This window comes from Mustela nivalis, assembly GCF_964662115.1.
Source record: "Mustela nivalis genome assembly, chromosome: 1".
Taxonomy (NCBI): Eukaryota; Metazoa; Chordata; class Mammalia; order Carnivora; family Mustelidae; genus Mustela; species Mustela nivalis.
In genome coordinates this window covers 103,312,523-103,331,919 of record NC_139020.1, presented here as the reverse complement: position 1 = coordinate 103,331,919, position 19,397 = coordinate 103,312,523, and the positions used below count along the sequence as shown (strand labels likewise).

Here is a 19,397-nt window from a genome sequence, read left to right as displayed (position 1 = left end):
GTTTGACACTGGGATTACCTCAAATTTTAAATTTTACTATAAGGACTTAAAAATTCATTCTGCAAGTATCAGTTTTAGGCAATTTTGTTATTTGTGCTTGTCTATTTTCCCTCTGTATTTTCCTTCTATTATAATCATTGTTGCCACTTGTTATCTTCTTGTCGAATTTGCTTTGTTTTCCAATACTGCTTCAGAATCTCTAATATCTTAAAAATTATTAAAAATAAATAATAGTGATAGTAAGGACTCCTTTATTATTTACCAGGCACTGTTCTGAATGTCTTATGTCTATTAACTCATTTAATCCTTACAGCAACCCTGTGAGAGTAGGTACTGTTAAATTTATTTTAAACAGAATTATAGAGAGGCGAATTCACTTGCGCAAGTTCCCTTAGCTAGTGGTAGAATTGGAATTTAAGAGGCTAAAATACTATTTCAAACCACTTCTCTCTAGCTAGGCTCTTCTCTCTGTCATGCAGACATTTCTGTCTAAAGGGCAGTTTTTCTAAATTGCTAAAAGGCAATTGCCATTTTATCTCTGTACAGTCTTATGCATTTCAATTCTTTTTTTTTTTTAAGATTTTATTTATTTATTTGAGGGGAAGAGGGAAGGAGAAAGAGAGGGCATGCATATACACATAACATAAGCGAGCCAGGTGGGAGGCGTGGAAGGGGTTAGAGGGAGAGAACTTCAAGCAGACTCCTTACTGCATGTGGAGACCAATGTGGGACTCGATCTCAGAACCCTGAGATCATGACCTGAGCTGAAACTAGGTTGGACACTTAACTAGCTGAGTCAGCCAGGCGCCCCTGCATTTCAGGTCTTAATTATAAGTTTTTAAGTCTTTTAGAGTATACTTTTTTCATTCAGAAATATTTATTGACTCTTTACTCTGTGAGCATAGAGTCAGGAGCATCTTGAGTTTGTCTGGGTGAGTTTGCAAAGTCTTCACAAAAATGATTAATTTTTTTTTTCACACAACAGTGGTTAATTTTCTTGTTCAAGGGCTCATATTGCAAGCATTAAACCAAGCATGGGCTTTGATTCTGTGAGCCCCGATTCACATATTTAGGAAAGTAAAAGCACACTGTGATCATGTATATGGATGAAAAACTAAAGGCTCACAAGTTAATCACATTGTAGTTTTAAATTTCTACAGCCTAGAAGCCAGAAGTCACAGATCTTTTAGGTCTTTCTGGATGCTCCACAAGGTATCTACACTTTTCTTGAGCTGGGCAACCTCACCATCCTTCAGCTTCTGGTTGATCACCCTGGTTAAGCCCTGAGTGCTCAGGATACATGGAAGGCTCAGGAAGACTTCGTTCTCAGTGCCTTATAGCCTCTTACCACTGTTGACACCGGATGAATCCTGGATAGGTTTTTCAACATGGATTCAGTGAGATCAGCCACACTTAATCCAGTAGCCCAGTTGGTATATCCTTTTAGCTTGATGACTCCATAGGCACTTTCAACCACTGTCTTAGGCACTTCATTCTAATTTTCATTGTCATTATCGGTTCCCATTTCTGGATTCAGTTCCTGAAGAGAAACATCTGCCACATTCAGTCCACTCCACACAACCTTGTGTCCACACCCACAACCCTTGAGTCACCATATTCTCCCAAAATCCATCCATGGCAGCTGCTGGGATGAATGCCAAGTTTTTCAGCCATAAGATAGCAAAATCTAGCAGAATTCAGATTATCCCTACTTCTAATGACATGGTGCTTGCATGGTCCACTTAGTTTCCAGGTAACATGTTTGAGAATATCCACTGGGTTGGAAACCACAATTATGATACAGTCAGGACTGTACTTGACTACTTGTAGAATAATGAATTTGAAGATTGAGTCAGCTCTCTCCATTGTTGGTGGACTCCTGCAGTCACCACCTCAGTCTTAGAATTGGCAGTCACAGAGCAATCTTTATCTGCCACAATTTTAGATGTCTGAAGAAATAAGCTCCCATGTTGCAGATCCATCATTTCCCCTTTGAGTTTGTCTTCCAAAACATCCACATAGGCAAGTTGATCAGCTAGATACTTTCCTAGAATGCTGATGGCACATGCCATAACAACTTGTCTAACACCCACCACAGTGATCTTGTTTGGGAATGGTTACCTCTTCTGCAGCTGGTGCAATCAGGTGTTTCCTTAAAAGTTGCCATCGTGGGGCGCCTGGGTGGCTCAGTGGGTTAAGCCTCTGCCTTCGGCTCAGGTCATGATCCCAAGATCCTGGGATCGAGCCTCACATCGGGCTCTCTGCTCAGCGGGGAGCCTGCTCTCTGCCTGCCTCTCTGCCTACTTGTGATCTCTATCTGTCAAATAAATAGGAAAAAAAAAAAAAGAGTTGCCATTGTGCCCAGAGAGAACTGGCTGTAAGAGTCAAGTGAGGAAGACAATGTTAGCTGCGTGCGTCTCCTTCCGTGCAGGATCTGCAAGCAAAGGTGATTAATTTTTGAGCTGTGAAGAATGAGTATATGTTTTTGAGGCCAAAAAAAAAAAAAAAAAAGCCATCTCTTGTGGAGTGATTAGCAAGTTCAGTTGTTCAGAGGTGAGAGACCTAGCATCTTTGAGGAACTACAAATAAGTTCATTTAACTAGAAGTGTAGATTTTATCTGAAGACAATAGGAAAATTATTGGAGATTTAAAAATAATTTTTAGTAGACATTATTTTTTGAGCTGTTTTAGGTTTACAGCAAAATTGAGCAGAAGATACAGAGATTTTCCATGTACCCTCTTCCCCCACACATACATAGTTCCTTCCACTATCAACATCCCTCATGAAAGTAGTACTATTTCTTACAGTTGGGTGTACATTATCGGTGTACTGATGCATCATTATCACCCAGAGTTCAGGTTTACGTTAGGGTTCACTCTTGGTGTACATTCTGTGGGCTTGGACAAACATAATAACAACATGTTATCTATCATTACAGCATCCTACAGAGAATTTTCACTGCCCTTAAAGACCTCTGCTCTGCCTATTCATCCTTTCCTCCCTCCTAACCCCTGGCGACTGCTGATTTTTTTTTACTGTCTCCATAGTTTTCCTTTTTCAGAGTTAGCCTTTTTCTGACTGGCTTCTTTCACTTAGGAATATTAATATGTATTTGTTTTCCTGCATATCTTTTCATGGCTTTATAGCTTACTTTAACACTGAATAATATTCCTCTGTCTGGTTATACCACAGTTTATATGATCTCTCTATCTACTAAAGGACATTTTGGTTGCTTCAAAGTTTTGGCCATTATGAATAAAGCTGCTATAAACATTCATGTGCAGTTATTTGCATGGACATAAGTTTTGAGTTCATTTGGGTAAATACCAAGGATTGCAATTGCTGAATCATATGGTAAGAGTATGTTTAGTTTTGAAACTGCCAAACTGTCTTCCAAAGTAGCTGTACTGTTTTGCATTCCCACCAGCAATGAAAGAGAGTTCCTGTTGCTTCACATCCTTGCCAGCATTTGTTGTTGTCAGTGTTTTGGATTTTGGCCATTTCAAAAGGTGTGTAGTGGTATCTCGTTGTTTTAATCATTGAAGAATTTTAACATGGAGTTGACGATACATATGCCTGAAAGGTTCATGTGAAAGCATTGTGGTTCTTTAAAAGGAGTGGAGTCAGAACTAAAAGAAGAATGATTGGTTATAGGCTCTTGCAGTGATTTAGCTGGAAAAGGACTCTAGCATTTGTCCTGTAGTAGGGATGGAGAAGAGATTTTTTAAAAACGTACTTAGAAGCTAAAATGAAAGTGCCTTGACTGAAAGTGTGTGATGAGGAAAAAAGGAATTTCTCTATCAATTCTGAACACCTTTAGGGAACATTTGGAAATGTATGCATGCGTTTTTTGGTTGTCATAATGACTGAGGGTTTCTTCTGGCATTAGGAGGGTGCTGTATGTCATACAGTGTATAGGGCAGTTCTTCACAATGTGACATTGTGTTTCATTGAGAAACACTCTAGGGTGAAGACGCTGAGAGAAGGAATAGCAGGTCTGTAGAGGGTAATGAGTTCAGTTTGAGCTCTGTTGAATTTGAGCTGTTTATGGATACCCAGTTGAAGATGTCCTTGGGCAGTTTGATATGTGAATCTAGAACATAGAGATAAAGGATTCATATTTAGGAGTTGAAGAGTATGACGTGGGAAAAGGTGTAAGGGTTTGAAAAATCTGTGGAGGGTAGAAATGGTTATCGCTAACATATACAGTATTTCAGAACACCAACATCGAATGGAAGAATGGAGGAAGGGAGGAAGGGGAGCCAATAAAAGAGAAAGCCAGAGAGGACAGAGGAAAATTATTAATAGAGTGCTATCAGTTAAAGCTGAATGGCAGTTCCATGTAGAAGGTGTATTCAGTTTTGTCCAATATGACAGAGAGCCAGCTAAATTAAGGAAATCAAAGTGTTTATTTGGCAACGAAAATAAGGACATGAAAAGTGTTTAATAGGAAGAGATTACTTTCAGTAGAGTGACAGAGGTACACGCTAGTTTATAGAATTAAAGAGTGTGTGGGAGGGGCGCCTGGGTGGCTCAGTGGGTTAAAGCCTCTGCCTTCTGCTCAGGTCCTGATTGGGAGCCCAGTGGGCTCTCTGCTCAGCAGGGAGCCTGCTTCCCTTCCTCTCTCTCTCTCTCTGCCTGCCTCTCTGCCTACTTGTGATCTCTGTCAGATAAATAAATAAAAATCTTAAAAAAAAAAAAAAGTGTGTGGGAGGTGAGGAAATGGGGCAATGAATGTAGATTTCAAAAAAAAAAAATTCTCTTCTTAAACAACGTAAACCTTTAAACATCATTCGCATATACTTCTGCCCTTGTCAGATTCTTTCTTTCATGTATCAGCTGACAAATGGGCGTTTATAGGTGTCTCCTGGTTTGTAGTTATTTGAATATCTCTGTTGTTTCTTATCCTTATTTTGTGAGAATTAGTTGAAAAGGGAAAAAAATGCTAGCACTAGTAATAAGCTTAGTTATACATTTCAGGCATTTGAAAGGAAGAAGAAAATCATTAACATGCTAATGACAGCCTTTGTGCTGCACTTGAGCCACACAGTTAGTATGTTTGATTGTTAAAGAAAAGAACAAGAACCTTAGAGGAATATTGGCTGTAGAGCCTTAAAGACTGCAGAGATTATAAAGGTATTACAGTTCGGAGTTAGTGCCATATTTCTAGTTTTCTTAAAACTTGGGGACCCGAATTTGACTTTTAGATTTGATTTAGGACACATTATGTATAAAAGTAGAAGACTTCATGTGCTGTTTTAAGATTATCTGTGAAGCAAAAGAGAAAGAGGTAGCTAGTTAGCTAGTTAAGGGGATGAGAGATCTAAGAAAGTTTTTTTTTTTTAAAGGTAAGTTCCATAACCTGAGCATATTTCTTTATGAAGGGGGAAAAGCCAGAAGACAGGGCAAAGTTGATATAGGGAGAGAGGAAAATTAACCAATAGGTAAGATTCCTGAAGGATGGTATTGGCTTGAGAACAGTGGTGTCAGGGGCTTATCTTTGGGTGAGAGAAAAAGTGACACCTTTTCCACTGAGTTTGAAGAAGACATAATAATGGATTTGAAGGTAAGTAGTGTATTTCCACATGGAACTGTAGGGAGTTCATTGATTCAGCGGTTTTGGAATGCATACTTTGTGTTTCGGTCTGCTCGTTTGGGGATATCCAGTTCCTATCCTTGAAGAACTGTAGTTCCAGTGCAGAAGGGGATTTTTTTCTTATGGCCTGTATATTGTTTTTTGAGGTAGGATGTGAGCCTTCTTGCATCTTTCCTGGTCTCAGGATTCTTTAGGGATGGTTTGGAGATCAGATCTGAAAGGACTTTTACTTTACTTGGGATATAATTTTTCCTGACCTGGAGATGTAAATTTACTCATAAAAGCTTGATACTTACTTAACAGGTTTAGTTCCTTGAAAGAGGTCATAGTTCTTTCTGTCATGACAGGTATTGTACTTTGTCATGTAGTGGTATGGTTTCACTCTGCTCCAAACCCAGTCAAGTAGCCATTTATATTGTCTTCAAAACTTTTCCAAAAGCAAATCTTAGTTGATGAATTTTAATTTTTAAATCAGTATTCTTAGTGGTCTCTGAAGTCAGGTTCAGTCATTGTGGAAAGCAGTCATTTGCATTACAAACTGTAGTAGATAGTGGGTCTCCACTGGGGGCAGACAAAGAAAAATTATTGGATCCCAAATGTCAGAGTTGCTGAAGTTGAGAAACAGTGATGTACATGTTAATACTTATCTTTAATACTTATCTCAGTCAAGTGTGCTTCTCTGCATTATGCAGTTTAAGCTTCAGAACCCCCCCTGTGAGGTAAGTGGTATTCTTCCTTCCCTGAAGGGACTGTTCATTAGTGAGGAGTCAGGATACAAACCTTGGTCTTAAATGTATTTGAAAATTTTATGAATAAGTAGTTAGGAAAAAACTTTTAAAAAAAATTTTTTAAAGGACTATCTTTGGTCTTACCTGTTGTTTTTTTTTCAGGGATAAATATTCATGGAATTTGAAATACATAACTTATTTTTAATATTACAGATCTAGAAATGGCCATTGCCTACTGGAATTTAGTGCTTAATGGAAGATTTAAATTCTTAGACTTATGGAATAAATTTTTGTTGGTAAGTTCATGTTTTCTGCAGCTCCATCTTTTCTGTACCTTTTTGCTTTCTTTGAAGATAAATTAACATTTTTTAAAGCATGACTAACTCATCTCAGAGTGTGTAGTGGACATAGAATGAGAAATTTGATTAGCAGAATTTCATTACACAAGTTATTTTGCATTCTTGAATTTAGCATCATTTGGGCTGATATTTTGAAACTCTCTTTGGTGATTTGGATGTTTTTTGCTTATTTTTTAAAAATAGGAACATCATAAACGATCCATACCAAAAGATACTTGGAATCTTCTTTTAGACTTCAGTACAATGATTGCAGATGACATGTCTAATTATGATGAAGAAGGTAATGAATGTTTTTGCCTTACTAATATTGGTTTTGTTTTTGTTTTACTTTATTGCATACTTTTGAACTTCTTATCTGCTTCTGCTTTTCATGGAGTTGGATTCTGTCCTCTGACCTTTTATTTGTGTTGTTTTGAATGTGTAAAGTGCTTTTGTCCTCTTTACCAGTCTACGTTGTTCTGTTTCTTTAAATGCTGTCTTCCAGAAAGGCATGAGTAGTTTCCATCCGTGTTTTAGGCTTTCAGTTTACTTATACTACTTGTCTTAATGTACTTTAGTATTTGTGTTTTTATTGTTACCTGTTTATCTTGTCTGTGAACTTAACTGTAAACTCAAGGTTAGTGGCTTTGTTAAATTTGAAATGTACTTCAGCTGCCTACTGTAGTACTATTGGCATTCAATAAATGATCGTCAGTTGGATTCTTTTCTGATATTTTTTCATATATGTAAAGAGATGATATTACCATCCACTACGGGGACCTGTGCTTTTATTTTTTTGAGAAGTGGCAGTGGTTTACATTGATTTCTTCACACTTCCTTACCTAGCCTCCCTTGAGAATTACCAGGATATGATGCATTTTTGAGATTGTTGAATAGACAGAGGTGCTCTTTGGAAAATCTCCAATGCCCTTGGCTTCCTTTAAAGTGTCCTGGAACTATTTAATCAGAGATGATTTTTTTTTTCTCTTTGTTTTCGTATGATGTAGTCTTCAGTAACGAGTGAGAAATATCTAATCCTGGGTATGACTGATGATAATTGTGCTTTCTGTAAGGCCTTACACGAAATTGGAGAACTTCCTGATTCGGAAGTTAGCATGTGGATGTTTAGAGGCACGCATATATGCTATTCAAAATCTTTTAGTAATTTATTATCAAGTAGGATAGAGTTTGATACTTACTGTTGATTTCTGTTGTAAGTTTGCCACAAAACACCTGGAAACTTTTTTCTTCCTACCTATGCTCTCAGTGCTGATGGCATGCCACTATAGCCTCGCCATTTAAGCTGCCAGTTCAGTGGCCTTCAGAAAACCATGATATTGTTGATTGATTACCAGAAGAGTTATTATTTATTATTCAGGGGATTATCAAGTTTTAGAATAATAGAGCAGAGAGAATACAGGAATATTTTAGGTAGAAACTCTAAAAAGTCAGAATTTTGGAAGACTTACCAGTGGGAATATTTGTAATGATATACTCTGTTATGGCAAAGGTATTTTAAGAAGTAAAGGATTCTCTAAAATGTTTTATTTCTGCTTTTCTTTCTTTCTTTGTTCCCATACTCCCCCCCCCCCCCCCCAGGAGCATGGCCTGTTCTTATTGATGACTTTGTGGAATTTGCACGCCCTCAAATTGCTGGGACAAAAAGTACAACAGTGTAGCACTAAAGGAACCTTCTAGAATGTACATAGTCTGTACAATAAATACAACGGAAAATTGCACAGTCAATTTCTGCTGGCTGGACTGAACTGAAGATCAATCCTCACAATTCAGACTGAGGGTTGTGTCAAAACTTTAAGGATACATCTTGGACCATATCGTATTTCATTCTTCTAATGGTGGTTTGGGCTTGTCTTCTAGTCTGGGCCGCTCTAAACATTTATAATTCCAACATTGTGGATTTCATCTTATATCTGTGGACCATCCTAGTTTATTCTCCCATAAGTCTTAGAAGCTTTATGGTGATTATTTTGAGGTTTCCATTCTTGCATAAAGCACAATGCTGTCTTCATCAGAAAACAGTTTGGCATAAGAATTAAACATATGAACATCACAAAAAATTTATAAAAACTTCTTAAATATATGCTTTGGGCTAGTTGCAAAGACTATGCTGATAGCACTTCCAATAAGAGTGATATATTTAAGTGTACCAGATCTGGAATGGTGTTTGGTTTGGGGGGATTTTTTTTTTTCCTGGCAAATCACATGTATTGTTGATGTGAGTAGAGTAACTGATGTCAAAATAACCAACGTGAGAAATTTTTAGGATAACTTGGTGTGCCTACCTGAAAATTTTATTGTGTTTCAGACCCTCAATTTCAAAGGTTCCACAGAACTAGTCTGCACTTACCTTACCCATGTTTATATATAGTTGTCTTACAGGGAACTTTTATTTAGGAAATGTCTGCATAATGTTAGATTCTACTCCTGTCTACATTATGCACTACATAATTGGATTTCATTATGATTTTGAAATGCTTATATGCCTGTCGAATAAGTTAAACTATTTAATTTGTTTTGAATGTTTTAGATTGCCACACAATACAATATTCTAAATTTAGGCATGGGGGTTTATTTTTGTTTTGTTTTGGTTTTTTTGTTTGTTTTTGTCAGCACACTATGGAACACAAATGAAATTCTCTTAATTTATAAGAAGATAGTAGGAATTAAATTTTGAAAATGGTCATGATGAGCCATGAAGTTCAATCCTTATAGGTACTGCTTTCAGACAAATAGTCCATTTTTGATGACTTCTTATTTTGTTGAAATTGCTTTAACTGCTAATCACTGTGGTTGCCAAATACTTCAGGAGCAAAAATTTTCAAGCAAGCATGTACTTGATGCAAAATACCAATCTGGTTTTTATTCTTGTATATTATTTAGTTTCTTCACTTTTTTTGTTTCATTCGAATTAGCTCAGTTTTCACATCAAAGCAGAATTCTATCTTGTATGTATTTTTTTCATTACAAGACCCACGAACTGCTTTCATGCTGAAAATGCCTCATTTCTTTGTTCACTTCCTGACATGTGAAGGGTTTCTTACTTTCTTAAACATTTCTGTAAGGCAAGTAAAAAAAAAAAAAGTAAAACTTCATATAGTGGATGGCTTTGGTTTTTAGCAAGGAATAAGTTTTTGCTTGGTATATCCAGGCAACTCTCTTAATATACCAATGTTAAAATTATCAAAGAAATGTACTTCAGAATAGCAGTACGTTTTATGTAGATGTGGAAATGATTTTAAGAAACAATGACATCTTACAACTACTTTTTATTTACACAGTTTCTGAAATGGAGCTTTCCCCATAGATACTATATTAATATTCCAATCATAACTTTAACTCAAGAATATAATTCTACCAAAAGAATATTTTGAAAACTTGTGTTCGGGTTACTGGAATTGGTTATTTTAAAAAAAGGAAAAAGAAAAAAAGAAGAATCCTGCTGCTTTCAGTATTTCCTGATTTCATATTTGTAAATATAAAGAGGAACTTCAATTATGAAAAATTTAAAAAGATATATATATATATGTACTATTTTGTTTTTTTGTCTTGAAGATTTTGAGTTATGGTATTGTTTTCGGATTGATTAATTCGAGTATGCTGTGTTTTAAAATGAGATCCCATTAGCTTTTTTTTTCTTCCCTCAATATAAATGGTTTTTCTTAGAAGTCTGATATTGGTTCATGGCTTAGTGCCTTGGGTTTACAGACTTTTCCTTTTAAATGCAAGACCTTTTTCAACAAAATAGTGTTTGTCATCATTTTGGTACTAAACATTTATAATTACTGTGTAATTATAAACAAAAAATACATAAAGCTTTGAATATAATTATGTAGCATAAAAGTTAAGGTTGTTCACTCTATGATGGCATCTTAGAATTAAACAGTACTATTACTAGGGCTGAAAAGAGAAGACTGGTTTAATGTGGTGTGATTATTTTGAGGATAAATGTCTGGTTACAGGGAATATTTTGTACTAAAAAAATGCTTATACATATGGCCATGTATGTGTGTGAATGTGTCTGTGGGAGAGTTTGACAGAGAGAGAGGTTGAAAGATACACACACATGTGCAAACACACACAACTTGAAATGCTTTAATTCATTAAGTGTTTCAGTCTTCATTTCGGTAAACTCCCCAGGCTGATTCTTTGTTTCAAATTGAACCACAGGTACAGTTTCCTTTTTGCCAAATGTCAAAACAGGTACACATTTTAAAATGTAATGCTTTTTAAATAGTAAAGTGTATAAAATTAGAAGTGCCCACATAAAAAATACTTGAGATCAAGATTATCTTTAGTGACTATCATCTGCATATCTCTGTAAGTTCGATTGTGCTTCTTAAAATCCCTGTCATATTACCAACAGAGGCAATAAAAGCTTCAGTGAAATTGCCATGACTAAATCTTTTCACATATTATTTCAGTGTAATATTTTAAAGACTAAAATATACCTTAAACTTTTCCAGGAAGAATAATTATTCATGGAAAGAGCATTGTAATGGCAAGTTTTGGGAAGAAAAGACATGCCAAGTCTTGTTTACTACATTTCTAAAATGTTTACAACTATACTGGGCTGCTTTATTAACAGTACTGTAGTTGTGTAATATGGCATTATAAGTGTGTGTTCTTCATTAGACTTTTAAAAAGTTTTAATGAGAGAAAGTAAATAACATGGGAAATCTTTTATATAATATCCTTACCGGGGAATTCTTATTTAAGCAAGGCTATACTATTTTTTTTCCCTCAGAAAGATTTAAGTGAATGAAGTGTTCATCTATTTTTTATTTGATGATAAGGAATTTGGGTAGTTGTAGCTAGTTTAATGTGCACTTTGCTTAGATTTTTTAAAAACATGTTACTATGAAGACTACGTATTGTAAACCTTCTGTAACTTTACATATGAATGACAGAAGAAAGTTAAACCTAATGAATTTTGGAATGGAAAGGAAAGTGGTGCTGGGGAAATTTACTATAGTTCACAAAGTATGCCTTTGTAAACCTGAATCAACTTTTAGCAAGAATTAATTTATGTAGTTCTAAATGTTAAGTTGTATATTTAATAGAAAATAATTATTTGGCACCTCAGCAGTTTTCTTTAAATGTTACTTTATAAAACTTTTTAACAATATAATTTATATTGAATACATAGATGTTTTGATAAAATTTTAATCAAATTTGATTATGTAATGATAAAATGTTTTTAAAATGTGAACTATTTAACATATATCTTAATAACTGAGGACACAATACCTGAATTGTGATTTTTACATAATGTGATAATTAGGGTTCAAATTATGGCTCATCATTTAATTGATTATAAACGAGTATATTTCTAAACTCTTTACTTGCCTCCATTTTTACAGTCATATAGCAATAATTTCTATTTTTATTTTATAGAAATGTGAAGTTATATGTCATGGTATCTTTAAGACCTTTGATTTCTGAGGGGAAGGGGTTTATATTTTGTAGTTAATATAAACTTGAAAATTCTTATCAATACAAATCCCCCTTTCCAGGTTTATTCTTACTATTTGTTGCCATTTTGGTTGAATATTTGCTTTATTTGTATCTGATTCTGGAGGCAGATAGTGCTATGGGCTTTTAAATTTTTTATTTTTTTAGTTCATAATACAGATACAGAGCATTCTTCCCATCTTACTTTCCTGTACTGCCTGTTGGGTAATTGACATTTCCTGCTGACCAACTTGTTTATTTGACCACTTTCCACTAGGCTCAATGTTCTGTTTTACTGTGGTTTTTGGCTTTTCTTTTCTTTTCTTTTCTTTTCTTAGATTTTTATTTATTTATTTATTTGACAGACAGAGATCACAAGTAGGCAGAGAGGCAGACAGAGAGAGAGGAGGAAGCAGGCTCCCTGCTGAGCAGAGAGCCCAATGAGGGGCTCGATCCCAGAATCCTGGGATCATGACCTGAGCCGAAGGCAGAGGCTTTAACCCACTGAGCCACCCAGGTGCCCCGCTTTTGGCTTTTCTTAATCTATTTTTAAAATCTGTCATAAATAAGGAAATTATGATAAAAGGTACACAGTCTTTGTAGCAGATGGGATTCCTAAAAAGTAATGTATTTATGGAGTTTAAAAGACATTATTTTGGGAATTATTTTAGAATTATCTGTTTTTAAAATTGAGGTCCCCAAAAGTCAATTTTTTATTTAAGTATATCCAAGTTTTTCATATGAGTAGTGCTTAAATATTTTGAGTTTAATCTTTTTGTATTTGTGCTGTGCTGAAATTTGATTTCTAACATAGATTGGTTTTTAAGCCATCCCTTGAGTCTGCTGTATTCTGTAGGGTTGGGTCATGGAGCCAGGGTGCCTCTTCGTCCACTTTATCCATAGCTACCTACTTTATCTCTTACAGATTAATGGCATTTTGTTTGAAATTTGGTTTGGGAAAAATGCTTGGTTAAATTTTTTTTTTTTTTTTTAATGTCTGGTTTAAGCAGGAACGTAACCACTTTGGCCAATTTTTCAGTGGAATGGAAAGAGAATGGAGTTAGACCAAAATTAAAGCAGTTCTGACCATAGAAGACCGCAACTGCTTTGAAAGAAGAATCCATCAAATGATTTTAAAGTGAAGAATTTTGAACCATAGTGAAAGCAAAGCTTGATTTGAAACAATGAAGTCTGAAACTTGCCAGAGGCAATACGTGAATGGCTTAATGATGAAACAAAACAAAAAGGATATTTTGTATTTAAAATGTATATATTTAGAAGCATGTTCAATATAAGTATTTACTTAAAATTCTAGTTCAAGTTATGAAGTACTCTAAGAAAACTTTGTATTTAATGGGAAACTGGGGCAATATGAAACAAGATTTTTACCAGAAGGAATAGTGTCGGGCATACATTCAGGGGAAGAAGTGGCTAAGAGAAAATGCTGGTGTAGGGCTGTAGACAATGATTTGTCTCACAATTAACATGATGTAGCTAAAAGAGTAGAAATTGATCAGTAAAGTTTAGAGATGTATGTACTTGGAATCCTTTAAAAATAGCATGTTTAGGTTTCAAGCAGATACTAATATTTTTAATCCTGAGAATATGTTTAAAGTCATTCTATTGAAATTAAAAGAATAGGCTGTTAGCCAGAGCTTTAAAACAGTCATTCCTAAGACTTTGGTGTGATGGTACTTTTAAAACAAACAAAACTTTATTGAGGTATAACTTAACACATGATAAAATTTACCCATTGTAAAGATACAATTTGATGGTTGTAGTAAATTTATAGAGTTGTGCAACCATCCTCACAATCCAGTTCTAAATGTTTTAGAACATTTCTGTCAGCCCATAAAAGTTCCCCTCGTGGTCCTTTGCAGTTGATTCCCTCTCTTATCCCCAGCCCCAGGCAGCCACTTTCCTCTGTTTCATAAATTTTCCCTATCTGGAAATTACACATGCATGGAGTCACACAATTTGAAGTCTTTTATGCCAGCTTCTTGGCATGATGTTTTTGATGTTCTCTCATGTTCTAGCCTATGCCTGTACTTCGTTCATGTAATTGCTGCATAATCTTCCAGCTTATGGCTATACTGCATTTCGTTTATTCACCAGTTGATGAACGTTTGGATTGTTCATATTTTGGGGGTATTATGAATAGCAATGCTATGGACATTCACATATTTGCCTTTATGTGGACGTATGTTTTCATTTCTCTTAGATCCCTAAGAATGAAATTGTTGGGTTGGCTGGAAAGTTTTTGTTTAATTTTCTAAAAAAACTGCTAAACTCTTTTCCAGAGTGGCTGTACTATTTAAAAATATTCCTGTCACAATGCATAAGCATTGCAGTTTCTTCACATCCTTTTGAATACTTGTCTTTTTTTATTATAGTCAGTCTGGTGAGTATGTATTTTAAGTGTGCAGATTATACCTTGCAGTCCTAACCCGTGTGTCCATAGATTGGATATGCAGTTTGGGTGAGTATAAGATGGTCTGAGAGATCACTATAAAATTACTTACTATAGATATGTAGTTAGTTAAAGGTAGTATCTTCTGTAGCCAGTGAGAAAAGTTACAGCCTTCCAGAGGGAGTGTGCTGGTCCCTTGGGACTCTGCTGAGGAGAGGAAGTGTGTAGGTGAGTAGTGCTTGTGGCTGGTACTTGGTGCTATTGTGTGGATCGTAGTTAATAAAGCTGCCTGTGACTGGTGGTCATATTGGAAACATTGTACAGACCTCGCACTGCACAGCCATGTCACAGTCTCTTAAGTTTCCCAGAGCTCTTTTGCTTTAAGATAACTGGGAATTTCTTAAATTTGTAAAAATTTAGCTGGTATTGTTTAGTTGCCGCCAGCTACTTGTGCTCTTACACATAGTGGACATTGGAGTAGTGCTTTCTAAATTTTTAGTGGAAAACTTCAGACAAAGACGAAAGTACAATAGTATAATAAACCTACTTCATCATGGTCAATTTATGACCAATCTTGATCTATATGCCACCCATCTTTGCAACCCTGATTTATTTTGAAGCAAGTACCACAGAGCAGATAATTCCATTTGTGTTTCAGTATTTATATTGAAAAGATAAGAATGCTTAAATATAACACACTTAAATATCAACAATTTCTTAGTAATTTTCCAGTCATCATTAAATTCTTTTTTTTCTAGTTCAAGTCAGAATTCAAATAAGGTCCATACATTGCATTTATCTCTAAATCTTTTCACCTGTGGGTCCCTATACACGCCCTGTACACCCCCAACTCCTTGGCTTGGAAAAAGCAGTGGTTGCTTTAAATTTTTAAATATTTATGCAATTTATGTTTAAGGTGAAATTTCATGTGCTTAAAGAATGTATTCTAACTTGAAAATAATTTGAAAGTTAATGAAGAGTGGTCCAAAAAGCGTGGACCACTCAACAGATGTTTCCTTAATTTAAAATTATAATGGGTCTTATATCCAGAATATATAAAAACCTCTTACAATTTAACAAAAAGACAACCCATTTTGCAAATGAGCAAAGAATCTGAATAGACATTTCTCCAAAAAAGATATACAAATGGCCATTACACACATGAAATGATGTTCAACATTATTAGTCATTAGGGAAATGCAAATCAAAACTGCAAGGACTTCACACCTACTAAGATTGCTTTGATCAAAAAGACAATAGCAAGCGATGATGTGGACAAACTGGAATGTAAAGGGTGGGAATGTACGTTGGTGGGAATGTAAAGCTGTGCTGCTGGTTTTTGATCACAGTTAGGCTGTTAACTCAAAAAGTTAAACAGCATATGATCCAGCAACTCCACTTCTAAGAATATAAGAGAATTGAAAATACATACTCACACTCCATCCCCTGGAAAACACCTACTTTGCGTGTCTATGAATTTGATTACTTTAGATGCCTCAAATAAGGGAGTCACAGTATTTGTCTTGTGATTGGCTTACTTCACTTAGTATAATATCTTCAAGTATCATCTGTGTTGTAGCATATGACAGGGATTCTTTTGTTTTTAGCTGAATATTTCATTGTAGGTGTATACAACATTTTTGCCAGTGAACATTTGGCTATTGTGAATAATGCTGCTATAAAATTAAGTGTATACATATCTTTTTGAGACCCTACTTTCAATTCTTTAGGATATATATACAGAAATGGGATTGCTGGAGCATATGGTAGTATTGTTTTTAATCTTTTGCAGCCCCCCCCCCCATTTTCCATAGCAATTATACCATTTTACAATCTTACTGACAATGCACAAGGGTTTCAATTTCTCCACATCCTTTTTTCTTTATACTAGCCATCCTAATGGGTGTGAGGCAGTATCTATGATTTTGTTTTGCATTTCTCTGGTGATCAATGATGTTGAACATCTTTTTGTTTACTTGTTGGCCATTTGTATATCTTTGGAGATATGTCTATTCAAGTTCTTTGCCCATTTTTGAATTGGGTTATTTGATTTTCTTGTTGAGTTGTAGGTGTTATTTTGATATTCAAAATATTAACCATCTGGTCTAACATGTTAAGTCCAATGTTTCCTTATTGATTTTATGCCTGGGTGATCTATCCATTGATGAAAGTGGGATATTGAAGTTCCCTGCTATTATTATATTGCTACCCATTTCTCCCTCTAAATCTGTTAATATTTGCTCTTTTAAAAAGAACTGTGGGCATCTTTGTCTTGTACCTTTTCTTAGAGGAAAAGTTTTAACATCTCATATTTAATGTTAGCTATGGGTTTTTCATGTATGGTGTTTATTATGTTGAGATAGTTTGCTTCTATTTCTTGTGTGTTAAAGCTTTTTGTATGTTTTAAATCAGGAAAGGGTGTTGAGTCTTGTCAGTTGCTTTTTTGCATCAATTAGGATGATCATGTGGCTTTGTTTTTAATTCAGTTAATGTGGCGTATTAGAATCACTGAGTTTCATTTGTTGAATCATCCTTGCATTCCAGGACTGACTCCCACTTGTGGTGTATAATTCCTTGATGTGCTGTTGAATTTGGTTTGCTTATATTTTGTTGAGGACTTCTGTATCAATATTCTTCAGGGATATTGGTCTGTAGCTGCCTTGTGTTTCCTTGTCTGGCTTTAGTATCGGCATTGCTGGCCTCCCACAGAGGGTTTGGAAGGATTCCTTTTCTTCAATTTTTGGGAAGTTTGAGGAGGATTATTCTTTAAATGTTTAGTAGACATTGAAGTGAAGCCATCTGGTACTGGGCTTTTCTGTGTTGGAAGGTTTTGATTACAGATTCAGTTTTCTTACCTGTTACTGGTCTGCTCAGTTTTTCTGTTCAGTATTTAGTTTGGTTAGGTCATATGCCCATTTTTATATTGAGTTACTTCTTATTGACATGTAATTGTTCTTTATATATTTGAAATACTAGATCTTTACCAGCTATATGATCTACAAATAGTTTTCTTGGGTTTTTTGGGGGGAATGTTGAGATTTTATTTCTTTGGGAGAGAGAGTGAGTGAGTGTATAAGCAGGGGGAGGGGCAGAGGGAGAAGGTTAGTAGGGAGCCCAATGCAGGGCTTGATCCTAAGACCCTGAGATCATGACCTGAGCTGAAGGCAAATGCTTAACCCACTTAGCCACCCAGGTGCCCCTCTACATATATTTTCTATTCTGTGGATCCTCTTTTTACTTTTGTGGCACAATAGTTTAATAAAATCCAATTTATTTTTTTCTTTGGTTGCTCGCATTTTAGATATCAAATCTAAGAAACCATTGCCTAATTCAATGTCAAAAAATTTACACTTATGTTTTCCTGTAAAAGTTTTATGGTTTTAGTTCTTATCTTTGTCTTTCCTCTAGTTTGAGTTAATTTTTGTATATTGCATAAAATAGGGGGGCAAATTAATTCTTTTGCCTGTGAATATCCAGCTGTTCCCTTACCATGTGTTGAAAAGACTATCCTGTGTTTTCCCATTGAATGGTCTTAGCACCCTTCTTGAAAACCAATTACCCATGAATGTATGGGTGTATTTCTGGATTCTTAATGCCCACCAGTGTGCCCTTCCTTATGACAGAACCACATATCTCAATTCCTGTAACTTTGTAGTTAAGTTTTGAAATTAGGAAGCAGGACTCTTACAACTTGTTTTTCAAAAAAAAAGTTTTGGTATTTTGGGTCCTTTGCATTTCCATACAAATATTAACATCAACTTGTCAATTTCTGCAAGAAAATGCAGCTGGGATTTTGGTGGTTGTGTAGAATTTGTAGAACAGCTTTGGAGCATTTATAAGTTTTGTGTCTATGTGATGTTCTTGATTCCCACTGTCACTGCCTTTTAAGTTTTCATCACCAATTGCCAAAGTTCCTATGGCTTCCTATATACTTTTATTTTTTATATATTTTTTCCAATCAGTTATTCTTGCTATTATCAGCATGACTTATCTAAGAGGCTTAATTATGATCTTTTAGTGACTCTTCAGAACTTTCATAATTTATTCACTGATTCAAGTAATTGTCTTTAATCCCTTAATGTGTCAGACATTATCCTAAGAATACATCAGTGAACAGAAGAAAAATAATTGTCCTCATGGAGCTTACATTCTAGTATAAAATATAGTGATAAATAGAAGTGCTGTGGAGGGGGGAGGGGGAAGGGAAGGGGACAGTGGAATGTGCGATTTTAAATAGGGTAATCAGGGAGAACTTCATTGAGCTAACGGAATACCTTAGAAATGAAGTCGTAAGTCATGCATATATTCAATGAAAGCTTTCAGTCATTACAAGTATCAATTATAAAGACTGAGTTGGCAGCACATTTGAGGAACAACAGGAGGCTAGCAGGCTGGAGAGGAGAGAGTGAGGAGAGTAACAGGAAATGAGATCAAAGATAACAGTAGTGGGGTGCCTGACTGGCTTAGTCAGTAGATCATGCAGTTCTTGATCTTGGGGTTGTAAGTTTGATCCCCATGTTGGGTGTAGAAATTATGTTAAATCAGTCTTTAAAAAAACTTTTTTATTTGACAGAGCACAAGCAGGGGGAGCAGCAGGCAGAGGGGGAGAGAGAAGCAGGCTTCCTGCCGAGCAAGGAGCCCAATTCGGAACTTGATCCCAGGACTCTGGGATCCTGACCTGAGCTGAAGGCAGACACTTAACTGACTGAGCCACCCAGGTGCCCTAAAAAATAAAATCTTTACAAAAGATAACAGGTAGCAAACTGTGTGTGGGCCAGTTAGTTCTGTGCCTTTAACAGTGAAGTGGGAAGTCATTGGAGGGTTTGAGCAGAGTAATATAAGGTCAGTCCTT

The 19,397-nt window shown here is 35.6% G+C and overlaps 1 protein-coding gene and 1 pseudogene across 7 annotated transcripts in view; one reads left to right on the top strand and one right to left on the bottom strand.

The window, feature by feature from the left end:
• The window catches only part of DCUN1D1 (defective in cullin neddylation 1 domain containing 1), a 36,777-nt gene extending 25,693 nt beyond the window's left edge, over positions 1-11,084 (top strand). For all 6 annotated transcript variants that reach the window (XM_082692398.1, XM_082692400.1, XM_082692401.1 and 3 more), the window contains 3 exons: positions 6,539-6,621; positions 6,868-6,964; positions 8,263-11,084. In XM_082692398.1, coding sequence (XP_082548524.1) covers positions 6,539-6,621; positions 6,868-6,964; positions 8,263-8,342 — 260 coding nt within the window. In that variant the 3' untranslated portion in view covers positions 8,343-11,084. The remainder of the gene's footprint in view (positions 1-6,538; positions 6,622-6,867; positions 6,965-8,262) is intronic.
• Positions 1,054-2,230, bottom strand: LOC309844998 (L-lactate dehydrogenase B chain pseudogene; annotated as a pseudogene). Its single transcript has one exon. The product of its transcript is annotated as an L-lactate dehydrogenase B chain pseudogene (transcript).
• Positions 11,085-19,397: the final 8,313 nt, after the last annotated feature.